Source organism: Rhizopus microsporus, assembly GCF_002708625.1.
Source record: "Rhizopus microsporus ATCC 52813 unplaced genomic scaffold scaffold_1, whole genome shotgun sequence".
Taxonomy (NCBI): Eukaryota; Fungi; Mucoromycota; class Mucoromycetes; order Mucorales; family Rhizopodaceae; genus Rhizopus; species Rhizopus microsporus.
The window spans coordinates 1,782,323-1,795,815 of record NW_019671916.1 but is presented as its reverse complement, the minus strand read 5'-3'; the positions used below and the strand labels follow the sequence as shown (position 1 = coordinate 1,795,815).

General features: G+C 37.9%; 4 protein-coding genes across 4 annotated transcripts in view; 1 reads left to right on the top strand and 3 right to left on the bottom strand.

The window, feature by feature from the left end:
* RHIMIDRAFT_310290 (heavy metal translocatin) overlaps positions 1-2,069 on the top strand; it is a gene marked incomplete at its 3' end in the record, with an annotated part of 4,913 nt that extends 2,844 nt beyond the window's left edge. Inside the window, exons 3-7 of the mRNA XM_023614645.1 lie at positions 24-503; positions 572-1,691; positions 1,743-1,829; positions 1,866-2,001; positions 2,034-2,069. Coding sequence (XP_023471338.1) covers positions 24-503; positions 572-1,691; positions 1,743-1,829; positions 1,866-2,001; positions 2,034-2,069 — 1,859 coding nt within the window. The remainder of the gene's footprint in view (positions 1-23; positions 504-571; positions 1,692-1,742; positions 1,830-1,865; positions 2,002-2,033) is intronic.
* A 418-nt stretch (positions 2,070-2,487) lies between these two features.
* RHIMIDRAFT_233053 (uncharacterized protein) lies at positions 2,488-4,428 on the bottom strand (the record flags this gene model as incomplete). The annotated part of the gene is made up of 1 exon (XM_023607878.1): positions 2,488-4,428. One exon carries the CDS (start codon positions 4,426-4,428, stop codon positions 2,488-2,490), a length of 1,941 nt encoding a protein of 646 aa, XP_023471337.1.
* A 2,040-nt stretch (positions 4,429-6,468) lies between these two features.
* Positions 6,469-8,158, bottom strand: RHIMIDRAFT_233052 (uncharacterized protein; the record flags this gene model as incomplete). Its single annotated transcript, XM_023607877.1, has 2 exons — positions 6,469-7,855; positions 7,908-8,158. 2 exons carry the CDS (start codon positions 8,156-8,158, stop codon positions 6,469-6,471), a joined length of 1,638 nt encoding a protein of 545 aa, XP_023471336.1.
* Positions 8,159-8,209: 51 nt separating this feature from the next.
* RHIMIDRAFT_254423 (ARM repeat-containing protein) lies at positions 8,210-12,117 on the bottom strand. The gene is made up of 16 exons (XM_023611091.1): positions 12,073-12,117; positions 11,887-12,009; positions 11,778-11,836; positions 11,616-11,724; positions 11,339-11,526; positions 11,143-11,286; positions 10,894-11,084; positions 10,473-10,838; positions 10,274-10,425; positions 9,863-10,219; positions 9,723-9,806; positions 8,937-9,659; positions 8,787-8,885; positions 8,617-8,733; positions 8,501-8,565; positions 8,210-8,443 (listed from the first exon to the last, which is right to left on the bottom strand). The coding sequence occupies exons 1-16, from the start codon at positions 12,109-12,111 to the stop codon at positions 8,353-8,355; spliced, it is 2,907 nt and encodes a 968-aa protein (XP_023471335.1). The 5' UTR covers positions 12,112-12,117; the 3' UTR covers positions 8,210-8,352.
* Between the last annotated feature and the right edge of the window lie 1,376 nt (positions 12,118-13,493).

Genomic DNA, 13,493 nt, shown 5'->3' with positions numbered 1-13,493 from the left:
AATATACTCATCCTATTCGTCAGTTGGCGACATTTTAAAAGTGAACGCTGGTGGACGTATTCCATGTGACGGAAAAGTATGGAAAGGCTCTTCTTCTACTGACGAATCCATGATCACAGGTGAATCTGTGCCTGTAAACAAGAAGGAAGGTGATACCGTCATCTCTGCCACGATCAACTTGAATGCACCCATCTACATCCGTGCCATCCGTGTAGGTTCAGACACTACCCTTTCTCGTATCATTCAGCTTGTTCAAGATGCACAGGCTTCTCCAAAGGCGCCCATTGAGCAGCTGGCAGATAGCATTTCTAGCGTGTTTGTTCCTATTGTCATTGCATTGGCTATCATTGTGTTTATTGTTTGGGAAATAGCTAGTGTAAAGAACCTGTATCCTGACGCATGGGTGCCTGAGGGCGAAAGCAAGACCATCTTTTCTGTAATGCTAGCTGTATCTGTGCTTGTCATTGCCTGTCCTTGTGGTCTAGGCTTGGCCAGTCCAACAGGTAAAAAGAAAAATGTTTCTTTTTTTTTTATAAGCAATTCAAACTGATTCTTCCATTGTTGTATATAGCTGTCATGGTTGGAACGGGAGTTGCTGCTCATTATGGTGTACTTGTCAAAGGCGGAGGCTATGCCTTGGAAATGGCCAACCGTATCACCACGATTGCTTTTGACAAGACAGGTACCCTGACCATGGGCAAGCCTGTGGTGACAAACAGTTGGATTGATCGTACGGGACATACAGACGAAAATGCTCAGCGTATCGGGGTCTGGAAGATTTTGGGTCGTGTCAGTTCAGCAAGTAGCCATCCACTCTCAAAGGCAATTGAAAAGAAGGCGCGATCCATAATTTACAAATTAGAAAGCAATCCTAAAGTACTAGACAGTGAGCTCAGTGACATCAATTATGAGAACGGCGAGACAAGTGATACAGACAGATCAGATCCTTTTGAAGGCGTGACAATTACTAATGTACAAGAGGTACCTGGCCGAGGTTTACTGGCTACCATGACTGTCTCTGAAGATATTTCCGACTGTCTTCCTGGACAGCTCAAACAGACGCGTGCTCTCAATGTGTACTTGGGAAATCAAGAATGGATGGATGAAAATCATGCAAGATATCAAAACGCTAGGCAAGCCAAGATGTGCACTCAGTTGTTAACCGAATGGCAAGATCTGGGTCAGTCCATTGTACTTGTAGCTGCATCACCCATTATGAATGGCTCTGAAGACGATGAACAACTCGATAGTCACCGTGAAGGATGTAATAATGCCTGTGCATGTGCGGTGTGTCGGTGTAGTACCAACTCAGTATGCTGTACTGCTTCAAAGACACTAATGATATCCCAACTCGCTATTGCTGATATACCAAGACCTGAAGCCCCTGCGGTTGTGGCTGAATTAAGAAAACGAAATATTGATGTCTGGATGATAACAGGCGACAACGAGCGTACAGGTCGTGTGATTGGCGCAAAGTTGGGTATACCCAGTGAATTCGTGCTAGCAGGTGTCAAACCGGAACAAAAGGCGGACAAGATCCGTAATTTGCAAAGGCGCGGTATTCGAGAAGGCTCGGTGGATAGCACGAAGCACATTTGGAAAAAACATGGAAGGCCAACAAAGCCGGCCGTTGTCGCGATGGTCGGTGATGGTATTAATGACTCCCCTGCTTTGGCACAATCGGATGTTGGGTAGGTTTGTCCTGTTACTTTCATTTCTTGTTTAATTAACCTTTTATATAGTATCTCTGTTGGTTCCGCAACGGACATTGCTATTGAAGCAGCAAGTATTGTCCTTATCAAAGATAATCTCATGGATCTTCTCACAATGTATGATATATCCCGTACTGTTGTACATCGTATCAGATTGAACTTTTTGTGGGCCTTTATCTATAATGTGGTAGCTATCCCTGTTGCCGCAGGTATTTTTTACCCTATTGCCGGACAAGGATTACCACCCTACATCGCGGGTATCGCCATGGTGGCTTCAAGTATTACCGTGGTTTGTTCTAGCTTGATGCTGCGATTTTACAGGGCACCAAAAATCGTAATAGACTCTCATCAAATTAAATCATAAAGTAAACCCATGCATAGATAAAATAAACCCCTTCTTCATGAAATAAATCTCTTCTTTTTTATTTGTCTTAATGATCTTTATGAAATTTATCTTTTTACTGATTGCCTTACCAATAAGCGTGTTTGCTCTGTTTGGTTCCAATGAGGGTTTAACCCTATATAATGTTGATGGTAAATCACAAACGGGTTCCCTTGGCGCATATCATAAATGTTCAAGTATTCCCAAGGGTATCAAAGCAAGTGAGGCTCGTAATGGTGGCAGTAGCCACTGTGCAATCTGGACTGAACCTAACTGCAAAGGCTCGATGTATGTTGTACCAGCACATTACAAGATCAAGCTACCAGATAATAAATCTTTTGAGTCTGTCATTTGCTAAAACAAGCAAGCATAATACACTGGGAGGCTTTTTTATTACACACAAAAAGAATAAAAACTCCTTCTTGGTATCTTTACGTTGTCCAAATAAATGTCACTCACTGATTTGCAGCGAATGGTGATGATGCCAATGGATGGAACATAGTTTCCAGGCATGATATCTGAGTTTTGGTATAAATTCTGCAGTTCACTGAGCACATCAGCATCTTCTACTGTGGTATACTGAGGGTAAATAAATGATCCACCGAGTCCGGCGATACGGCACCAAGCGATCTTGTCATTTTCCGAACTCGCCAGCGAGCTCAGTATTCTGATGCCAATGTATTCAATGGTTTCTACTGTGCCAGTGTAAATCAAGAAGGAGCTGAGATAAATCTTTTCGAATCGAGTGCATGGCATATCTAGGGTACAGTCATTGGTAATGCACGCAGGCGAAGGAGAAAATGTCAGCTGCTTTGCGTTCTTTGTGACCTCGCATCTTCTAAAGCAGAGCTGGTTTAAGCGCGGACAGCATTTGCTAAGGTAAGAAAACACCGTTGGATGGTTCTGTACTCTTGACTGGATTAGAGTGAGTGAATGTAGTGAGAAGACAGCCTTGATATCTAAATCCTCCAGGTGCTTGTATAAGACCTGAATCTCTGCACCGACTAGCGTGAGTTCTTCAAGCTGAGGCATGTTTTCTAAAAAATTGTCAATCAAAAAGGGGGTAAATGGATATTGATCCATTAGGCCCTTGGACAATGAGAGTTCGAGCGAGACTAATTGTCGACACTGAAACAAGTTGAAGGTCACACCAGACCATCCAGGTGTCTGTTCCCACACACGTAACCGCAAGAATTTGAGCTGTTTTAAGCCAAAGGCAGCAATGATCAATAAAAACTGACAGGATTCGATAGCTTGATAGGTCTTGAAATCAATATATAGATTCTCTACTGCACATGTCGGGCTCTTGAGCTCTAGTGCTAAGCCCTTAGAGAGCAGCTGCGGTGCATTTCTTCCACCGATCGTCAAGGATTTCATACGACGTAAATTACGTATAAGGTCGACAAGGGCTTGCTGCCACATCCATTTAGTGCCAAATCGACTCGTTGCCATCTGAATGATCTTGAGTTCTTCAAGCTCGGGATAGTTTTCGTAAATGAATGCAAACCATTTGATCGAATCAATGTGGCCCTGAACAGTGAGCGATTTTAATGATGATTTTTCTTTAAAGCTGGCTAGGATATTGTTTGATTCATACACGGCAGCAGGAGGCTCATGTCTTGGTGGATTTGTGCATACGAACTCGAGTGATTTGAGGTTGGGTAAAGCTCTGTGAATTTGCTGTAGCAAACTAGAAATGTTTAACGGAGCTGAATCCATTATTTGGTGTTGTTGTTGTTTATAGAATATTTCCAAAGTTAGATGTTGCAGGCTGGATACTTGATTTAGTAAAGAGGTAAAATGACTAGAGTCATTTTCTATTGGATCAAAAGTAAAGTCTATATTTAGATGAGTCAAATAAGGAGATTTAAATAAAGGGAAAAAATGAGGTAGTAATTGATGCTGTATAGGCGGTAAGCTTGAGATATGGTCCCAGTTGGAAATAACATTTGATAATGTTAGATGATTCCATTGATGCTTGTCAAATTGGAGCACTTCCAATTGAGGACAGTACATGCTTAGTGATTCAAAGTGAGTTTGGGATAAGTGGATATGATTAATGTAGTGTGGATCATCTAAATCTTCTAAATAGTCCATTGTTTCGTTATATTGGATATTATTATGCAGGTAAATCTCTTTGACGAGCTGTCCGTTATATTTAACCGCTTCCATAAACTGTTGAAGCTGTTGATCCGAGTAGATATGAACTACTCGATACAGTATTCTCTTGAATGCATTCCTCCAAAATTTACAAACAGCTAGACAATTATAACAATCTTGTAAAGTTAAATAGTTTGATAGTTGATATAGAAACTCAGAAGGTAATCTATTCATTAGTCTAACGACAAGAAGTTAAAAAAAGAGAGATAGAGAGAAAGAAAGAGAAAAAGAGAGAGAGAAATAAAAGAAAAAAAGGGGGAGAAAAGAAGGAGATAGTGTTTTGTACATTTGTTGCATAACATATACTTGTGACCCTGAAAAATAAGCCCTTTTTAATCTGTTTAGCAGGCGGCGCAATATGCGGAGTTATTCTATTATCGGATATGAGAGAGTCAAGCCTTCTAAAGTATTTATCAATTTACAAAGTATTAATCCATAACAGAATAGCTGTCTTTTTTTGTTTATATAAAGGATGATGCACCTTTTATATTTAAGTTCAAGAAGAGGTTACAAGAAGAAAATATAGGCAACCTGTCCAATTATTTGGTGTCACATTTTCTCTCTCCTGAGCCTGTGCGTTGTTGGATGTTTAGGAAGAAAAAAAAAAACAAGGTTAAACTATCCTCCATTCTATGCTGTGAAAGCATATACTAAAAGGATGTAGAAAGTAGAAATAAGAAGTTTCTATTTCAATTTTATTACTCGTTATCATGGCTTATGTAGCGGGATTTTCATATCATTCCTTCAATAAAGCCTTTCTGATAGTCATGCACACACACATTGTGACGATACATTTGAACATCCTCTCATTCTGTTCATTCAGCAAACAAGGTCAATGATAAAGTGTAGAATTCATGTCAAACAAATCATAGAACCAGAGGCTTCTAGCAATCTTCACTTCCTGAAGAGACTGATTGCTGCGCAAAGATCAATGAAGCTGTTTCTTATAAAAGTCATACCACATCTGAAGTCCGATTAGAATTAAATGGAGTGACTTTAAAGTTACCAAGATTTTAGCAGCCATATCCGATATTGAAAAGTACTTGGAAATATTTAGCTTTTTTGTGAATACTCTTGAAGCAAAGGTTAATGAATTAAGTGCAGTAGACTTTTTTTTTTTTTAAAGTGTTTATTATATCAATTGTGAAAAAAGGGAAACGTTTACTAATTAAAAAATCACTGCTGTCTTGGTGGAAGTGTGTAAGAAGATTATCCAACGTCATACGTTGCAGTGGCTGCTTCTTTCAAAGTGTTTACCAATAAAGACATTTTATTTAGCTTGCACTTTCTGGGCTAACGAAGCAGACTTTTATTTCCATAGCTTGTTTATTACCTGCCAATATTTTTCTCCTTCGTTGATGAATTCACTAAAGCGCAGGTTTCTCTCGTTCATGTTACTAGTGCTTTGAATATTACCAAGGTAGTGTTTGGCATTTCTTCAACGTATTAGACAAGGCGGTATTCTCATCTGTAACAGGAGTTACATGCATTCTTGAACGTTCTGTAAAAGGTACTTGAAATATACGACTGATAAGGAAAATATGTTTACAGAGCTTGGAGGAGTCAGGGCATGAGCAACGATAAATGTAACCGTTTTAAACTTCAATATCATAATATAATATATCATGTGTAAAGGATCTATACTGAGACAGATTATCTTCAGTCTTCTTTAGCATACCACAGGCAATGTCATAATCAAGGATATCAGCAGTCTTCTTCTTTTGCTCTTCTACAGTCAATTTTACAGCTTGAAATCCGAATTTGCATTTAATGGTCTCTTGGTAATAAAAGTCAATGTCTTTTAACAAGACCCATTACCTTAGACTAAATTGCAAACTTGCTTAAAAGTTACTGTATCATATAAACAAAACTTATAATGTCTAATTTTATCAAAAAAAGCTTTTTTGGAATGATCATCTAATTTAAGCTTTCGCCCTTCTCAATTGATGTTAAAAGCCAGTAGTAGAAGGTAGTAACAAGGTCATGTGTGCACTTATTTATCGCCTGACAGCGGAATACATATTTTAAAAAAGTTCGTATGTCAAGTGTAGTGAAAATCTGGTATAAACAAATCCATTTTTATGGGTGTATAATCATTCCATGTCTACATGAAATAAACAAATGTATATAAAAAAAGGAGAGGGGGGGGGAGTGGAATATTTTATATGGTAAAGTACACACATTTTAAGAAAAGGGGGGTATATGTATAATAATTTATGCCTCAACAGGTTTGGTTGTACGTTTCATGAGGGATGCCATTCTTTTGACAAAGCCATGATCATCTTTATAAGTCGTAAGATTCTTTGCAGATGATACCCTCCTTACTTGTTTCTTATTACCACCTAATTTTATGAATGCTGATTTTGATCGATTTAATCCCTTTGGTGGTAAACTACTATTATTATCTTCATCATAGATCGATTGAAATGCTTTGTGTTTCGACATTGTCTTTTCCATCACCACTGCTGATTTTCTCTTCTTTTTTGTTGAATGGGCTTTAAGATATTTCTTTGTATTGGTGTTTTCAACGGGTGGTTCAGGTAATGGTTTATCCCTTATAGATATCCTTTCTTCTGATGACCACGAATCCAATGTGGAAGTGCTTTCGACTCGACGATTAGCAGTTGGGTCACTCTTGTTTTGATGCATCATCACAAACTCGGGTTGACCTTTTTTGTTACCTGTAACAAAGGAAGCTAACTTGAGTAACGATGTCTTTCGGGCGAGTCCTTTCTCAGGAAACTCCTGATGAGCAGGTGGTTGAGGTGGTGGTGGTAATGAGGACGATTCTTTAATAGGCTGGCGCTTTATCATATCGTGTTCTTGACGATGTCTTAATGAAGAAGATCGCTTAGGTACAGACTGTATGACCAAAGGCTGTCTTTGTTCTTGTGGCTGTCGTTCATTGTTTGACAGAGTTTCATCCAAATTTGCTTTTTCATTTGAATTCTCAAAAGCAATCTTTTCAAACGCAGGCAGCAAGCTATTGAGCATATCATACGAAGAGCGGCGTTTTTGTTGTTTCGGTTTAAAAGGTAATTCAGGTAATTTAGGCGCTGTATCAATTTTGATATCTACGGCGAAATCCATATCAAATAAACTCATAATTTCGTTTGCCAAATTTTGAGAAACAACACTTGAGGTAATGCCTGTATCACTTGTCCAACTAAGTCTGTTCTTATTTCCGTTGAATCCACTCTTCCTTCTTGCTTGCTTTTCGTCGGGACTAGCTGGTAGTGGTTTATCGATTAAAGGAGATGAACCTCGTGCTTCAAAAGATTCAGCGGAAATAGCTGCATTAGGTTGTGAAAAGATGGAAGAACAAGATGATCCGGACGATCGGGTTGTTTTTCTCTTTTCTTCTTCTGCATTTATTGATGCTTGTTCATCCTCTGCTATCCATAACTCGTCACCTTGTCCATCGTCATCATTTTCTTCATCGTCTTCTTCTTGACCATTGACATCACCCATCGTAGAATGATAGAAACTTGTAGGTGGATAGTAGTCTGGTTGTTGTTTTACAGGTCTAAATGTTTCTATTGTTTGTGCATATTGAGCAAATATCTCTTCTAAACCTTCCTGTGTCATTTCTTCAAGTGATCTACATATACAAGTTAGCTTTTTAATAGCTTTGTTCATCCATGTATTTTTACTCTGGTGTAAAGAATTGCCAACGAGTCATCTGTTGTAACCAGTCAGAAGGCGTATTTGAATAGACATATTCCAACATGTTCTTGATGACAGCCGTCTTTCTTAATGAATGTAAATCAGGTGGAGCAAAAGTAAGTTGTGCCAATTTAAAATTGGATATCGCAGCCAGTTGAATTGGGTTATATTGTGGTATCCATTGTTTATTTGCTGAATGATTATCATTCAATTTATCTTTACCAACAGGTGAAGGCATTACACATGTAATATATATATATACACCAAAAAAATAAGGAGAACAAGAAAAGAGAGAGAGAGAAAGAAAGAAAGAAAGAAGAGGAATATAAAATTATAAAATATAATTTTTGATGGTAACACATGCAACATAGAAGATGGGTTCACGTTTTTTTTTTTTTGCTTACTCTTTCTCTTTCAAAAAGTAACAAAAGCTTATACTTTACCAAAGCTAGCGTTACCTAATCCACGGCATTTGATTGAAAATGTATTCACATTTTCCTTAAATCTCTTTAAAGATCTTGTTCTACTCCGTGAAATATTAAAATCATATATACTCATGTAACACCACCTTCAAACTTACCCGAGCACTCCTTTAAGAAACATCTCCTTATCACTTTTTGACACCATCACTGAAGGAAACTGGTCCTAAGAAAAGGAATCAATTGATATGAATCACCTATTTTCATTTATACTTACATTGGCCAAAAGTGTTTGAAGCCATTGTCTACTAGGTTCCAAGTATCTACCAATCATTTTATATAATGTATCCACCAGCGGACCTGAAAAAGATCTAGGCACACGACCACCAATTCCCTTGGGTACCATTAATCACAATAATAATAATAATAATAATAATAATTGTTTACCATCAATAATTGTTCCATTATTTGTATTCCCATAGTCATCATTATTTCATCCACTGCCTTGGCTTTAGTCTCATCCAACTCTTGGCTTACAAAGTCAGCCTACTTTACAGAATGAGTCTCGTTCATACGAATAATTATTTATATACTTGCCACAAAGTTCAAGGCTGCCTTCAATGCTAATCTCTCTTGTAGTCCCATACCAGCGATAACAAACATAAAAATAATATGAATCATCTCTCTTGGTAATTCATAAAATGCCAGTGGGCATCGTCGAATGGTTCTAGAAAGTAAGCTAAAGTAGCTGTCTACTATATCGGGATATTGCTCCATTGCTTCAGCTCCATGGATAAACTCAAATGTCTTGTTCGTTAATGTGCCCAACAAATCTCGAAGTCGATGATAATCTTGTCCTCCGTACACATTCATGATCAAAGAGGCCGTGTCCAGCCAGCATGAATAAGGAGCTGTCTGATACGCAGACTCAACCAGAGCGGCAAGGTCTTCAAACCTTAAACTCATCAATGGACTCGTTGACTTCATGCCCATATCAAGAAAATGAGACAATCCTTTCGCAATTTTTTCATCATTTGCCCATGTTTGTGCAATCCTCATGGATGATTCTCGGATCGCATAGATCATCTCGTTAAACCCCTCTATGCTGGCGTACATACTCGCCAATTGTCCGCTTGCAAAAGCGTCATACACTGACATTCGCTCATTCAGCGACTGGTAGTCATCATTTGGTGATTGAATACCTCGGCAGCATGCAGATAAATACTGAAGCTGTTCAAGTAGTCTCTCTCGTATTATCTCTTGATTATCTGTGGAATTGAGCGCGACTGCAATTCCTTGGAGGATGTCTCCTGTCAATGACTAATATCTAAGTCGTCAGTAAATATATAAATATATACTATATCTTGCTTTTAGTATACATACCATCAAAGGTGCAATAGCTCTTTCCGGTGGAAGTACTTGAATGACGTCAGCTACAGACTCTACTACTTTTTGTAATATGGGCGGCTGCACCAACAAGGTATGAGACCATGTGCTTTTGATTAAACAATGTGAGATATTACCTTGATATGGGAATTGGCCATAGCGGCATACACTTGCATCAGATCACTTAATTCAGCTACCAAGGATTCGCGACACGTGTCACAAATGTCAGCAAATGATGTACTCGCTGACTGCGCTAGTCTCGTGTCACTCAAGCATGGAACAATATAATTCATGACGGATCCGAGGAATACTGGATGCAATTTGAGCCATTCAGATAATGAACCTAATAGCAAGAGTACCGTATTCTTCAAACGGATATGACATTCATTAGGCAATCTTGCCAAGACATCAAAGAATCTAGGAACGTGTTCATTTTCATCATGAGATACTTCTTCAGATATGCTCTTTAAGGAAAACAGAGCTGCTTCTAATTCCTTTTCAGATGAGGGTTAAGAAAGATAGATGAATCTCTTATGATTACAACTTACTTGAGATGCTGTAGGAAGAAAAGCCCATTGATCAAGTATACTTGAAGCATATTCTAACAAGATAGCAAGCATGTCTCCTCTTAACACATAATAAGGATTAATCATCACATCACCCAAATCTCTTCTCCATATTTTAAACTTGTCCTTGGTATCTATATACAAAGTATGAACATACGTTATGATCTAAAAAAAAGGTTACCTTTATTCCATGAGTTCCATGTGTCATCATCTGGATACCGTGCGTTCTTTATAAGAATAACTACAAGCTCTCGGTACATTGCAATTGCAGATTGTGCGCAGTTCCATAGCTTTGGGTTATCCTTGGGAGGCGGTAATACACTTTCGTCATGAAGGGTCTCTTGCAGTATATACCAAAAATTTAGTGGAATCTCTGATACCTCTTGATCTGCAGGAAAGTAGCCTTCAAATCCTGTTAATCGCATAATCATGCTCATCAATGACTGGATGTTGGGGTCAACTAGCTCCTTGGCTATATAGTCTGTATATGTCTCTCCATAAGTGGAGAACAATTTAGCCAATAGCCTTGCTGTTTCCTCGTCGTCGTCTATGTATAAAATAAGAGAATAGCTTGCAGTTGAGTAAATGTGTGGACATCTCACCTGATATACTCAAACTGAACTTTGCCTTCATCTCATGGCTCGTAAAACATAAAAGTAAGTCGTTTCGTAAAGTATGATATTTACTCCACGCATTCTGCTGCATAGATTCTAATAATACATCCACTGCCTGTTCAAATACTTGTTCATCTCCCAGCATGGCCATAGTTCTTTGTAATAATGGATATGTATCTCTAAAAGGGGTTGGCAATCAGCGACCGTAGCACTTTTTCTTCTTCTTCTAAATCTTACTCTAGATTAATACCATATTGTACCCAGCTCTGTAAGCATCGAAGTACTTTAGATCGTACGGTTTCATTTTCTGAAAAGATCAAGTTGGACAACTGAGCCAAAACAAGAGGAACGCTTTCCTTCAATTCACCAATTAATTGTAGCCTACATCAAATCAACATACAATTTTGTTTTTCTCTCTTTATCTGTCACTCACTTTCTTCCTCCGAGCAAATGTGCATTACTCACTTCCTCTGGCACTAGAGTACAGAATTCAAGTATTGCCATATTTATTGTGTCTGTAGGTATCTGATACATCTGAGCTCCCATTTGCAATACCTTGATCGTCTCTGGTATGAAGCTTGTCCAATGACTAGGCACAGTATAAAATGCATACGCAATAAGCTACAAGTATATATATAAAAAAGTGTCAGAAAGCTTTTCTACATCATATCACTCAACGCGTATATATGTCACGAGTGTCACCAAATTACAGCTGTATAGAGTTTAGTTGTTATAAACGCGGGTCCAGTACACAAACGAACGACCCATCCTAAAAGTTCGTTTCTTAGCCACTCTATCTTGTCTTCTGGTAACGTCTCCCTGTTTCTAAAAAGTTGAATATCACTAAATATATGAAACTTATCACTACTTGCCAGTCGCGAGATATCTTTATTTGAAAGGTGTGGGCTCCAAAAAACCTACAGTGATCTGACTGCTAGCCATGTTTAACAGACAATCTCTTTAAAAATAAACATTGATTACCTCTGAAGCTAATAATTGTGATGCCAAATCCCATGCATAAGGCTGCCTTTGTATTATCTGAAGTTGCTCTTGAATCTGTTTAGCTGCAGTAGCATTACTCGTGTTGTAGAAATGTGCAATGAGCTATTGTGTTGCTTAAAGATAAGTAAACAAAAAAAAACAAAAAACAAAATTGTATAACTTTACATTTTCTAAATCTGTAATGCTTAGTTGGTCCATTTGCATTTCAAGAAAGAGAAAAAAAAAAATAAAAAATAAAAAATATAAAAATAAGCTTGTCTTCATAGTTCAAATCAATTTTTGCATAGGTACACTTTTGACAACACTCAATACAAAAAGTCAAAACGCGTAAACCGGCCATGTAACTCTTGGATATATTGAAAGCATTTTTCTTTTTATTCAAGTATAAAGGCGTGTTCCATTCTGAGAGCAATGCTGTGACGAATTAGGCGTAGTCTTTGGCCCATTCCATCGTGATAAACCCTAAATAATGAGATTAGTCCAAGACAAAGGACTCCATAAAATTCTAAGCCCAGGTAGGCATCACTTTGCCAATGTCAAGTACTATCAGAGTCCATCCTCGTCAACTACTTCAAAATAACTTTTGGTTCGATACCAACTAGCAACGGCATAGGTATTTGTCTGAGTAGCCACACTTAGAGAGCATTCCTCCCAGTCTACAGATAGTGAACAAAGCCTGTGAAGCCACGCAGATGTCCTGAAAGCATGGACAGCCAACTCAGAAATCTGCATCACTTGAATCACCAAGTGATGTGCTAGTTGCAATGTAGACAAAACGCGTGGTTATTAGACGCACCTATTTGACAGTGAGCAATTTTTAATTGGTTTGTTTTTGTTGCGCGTGATAGAAAATGATTTTTTTTATTGATGTTCCTATTATCATAGACAAAAGTTAAACATACATTCATGGTTATTTGCTTTTGCTATATCATACCAATTAATTGGGAGTAGGTCATACATAGAAAACATGCTTTGTAATAAACACGAAGCATATTTTACAATGTAATCAATCTCTGCTTGGGAGTATTTAAATTTTATATCATCCCTTGCACGCACCGACTGTTTTTTGAATATTTATAAATCTATGACACCATGTATCAGTTAAAAAATGAAACCAAAAATAATGGGGGATTTCTTGTCAATTGCACAGAGGGAAAAAACAACCGCTTTTTTTCATGATCTGCCTAAGGAGAAAGATTTGCGTACGCGTTAGGTTAGTTTATAGAATGTTTAATATGTTGGTAAGATCAACCAACTGTTTCCCATTCTTTGATCATTGTATATATTTTTTCATCAGATTTATGATTTGGTAAATGTATAACTTCTTTCATCAACTTGATACTTGATACGGAACTGATATTTTTTTTAACAAAAAAAAAAAAAATGACTATGTTGCTGAAACGAAGACTAAGGATGTGATGGTTCCCCTCCCATGGTACAGAGGCTTCTTTTAAAGACCCATCCCTGCCACCAGCTCTCTAAACCACAGACGAATGTACTGTTGGAAAGATGTAAAGAGGACAACAAGAAGAATTTTTATTTTTATTTTTATATTACTGAGAATAAAGCGCGGCTAGAGAACCTAT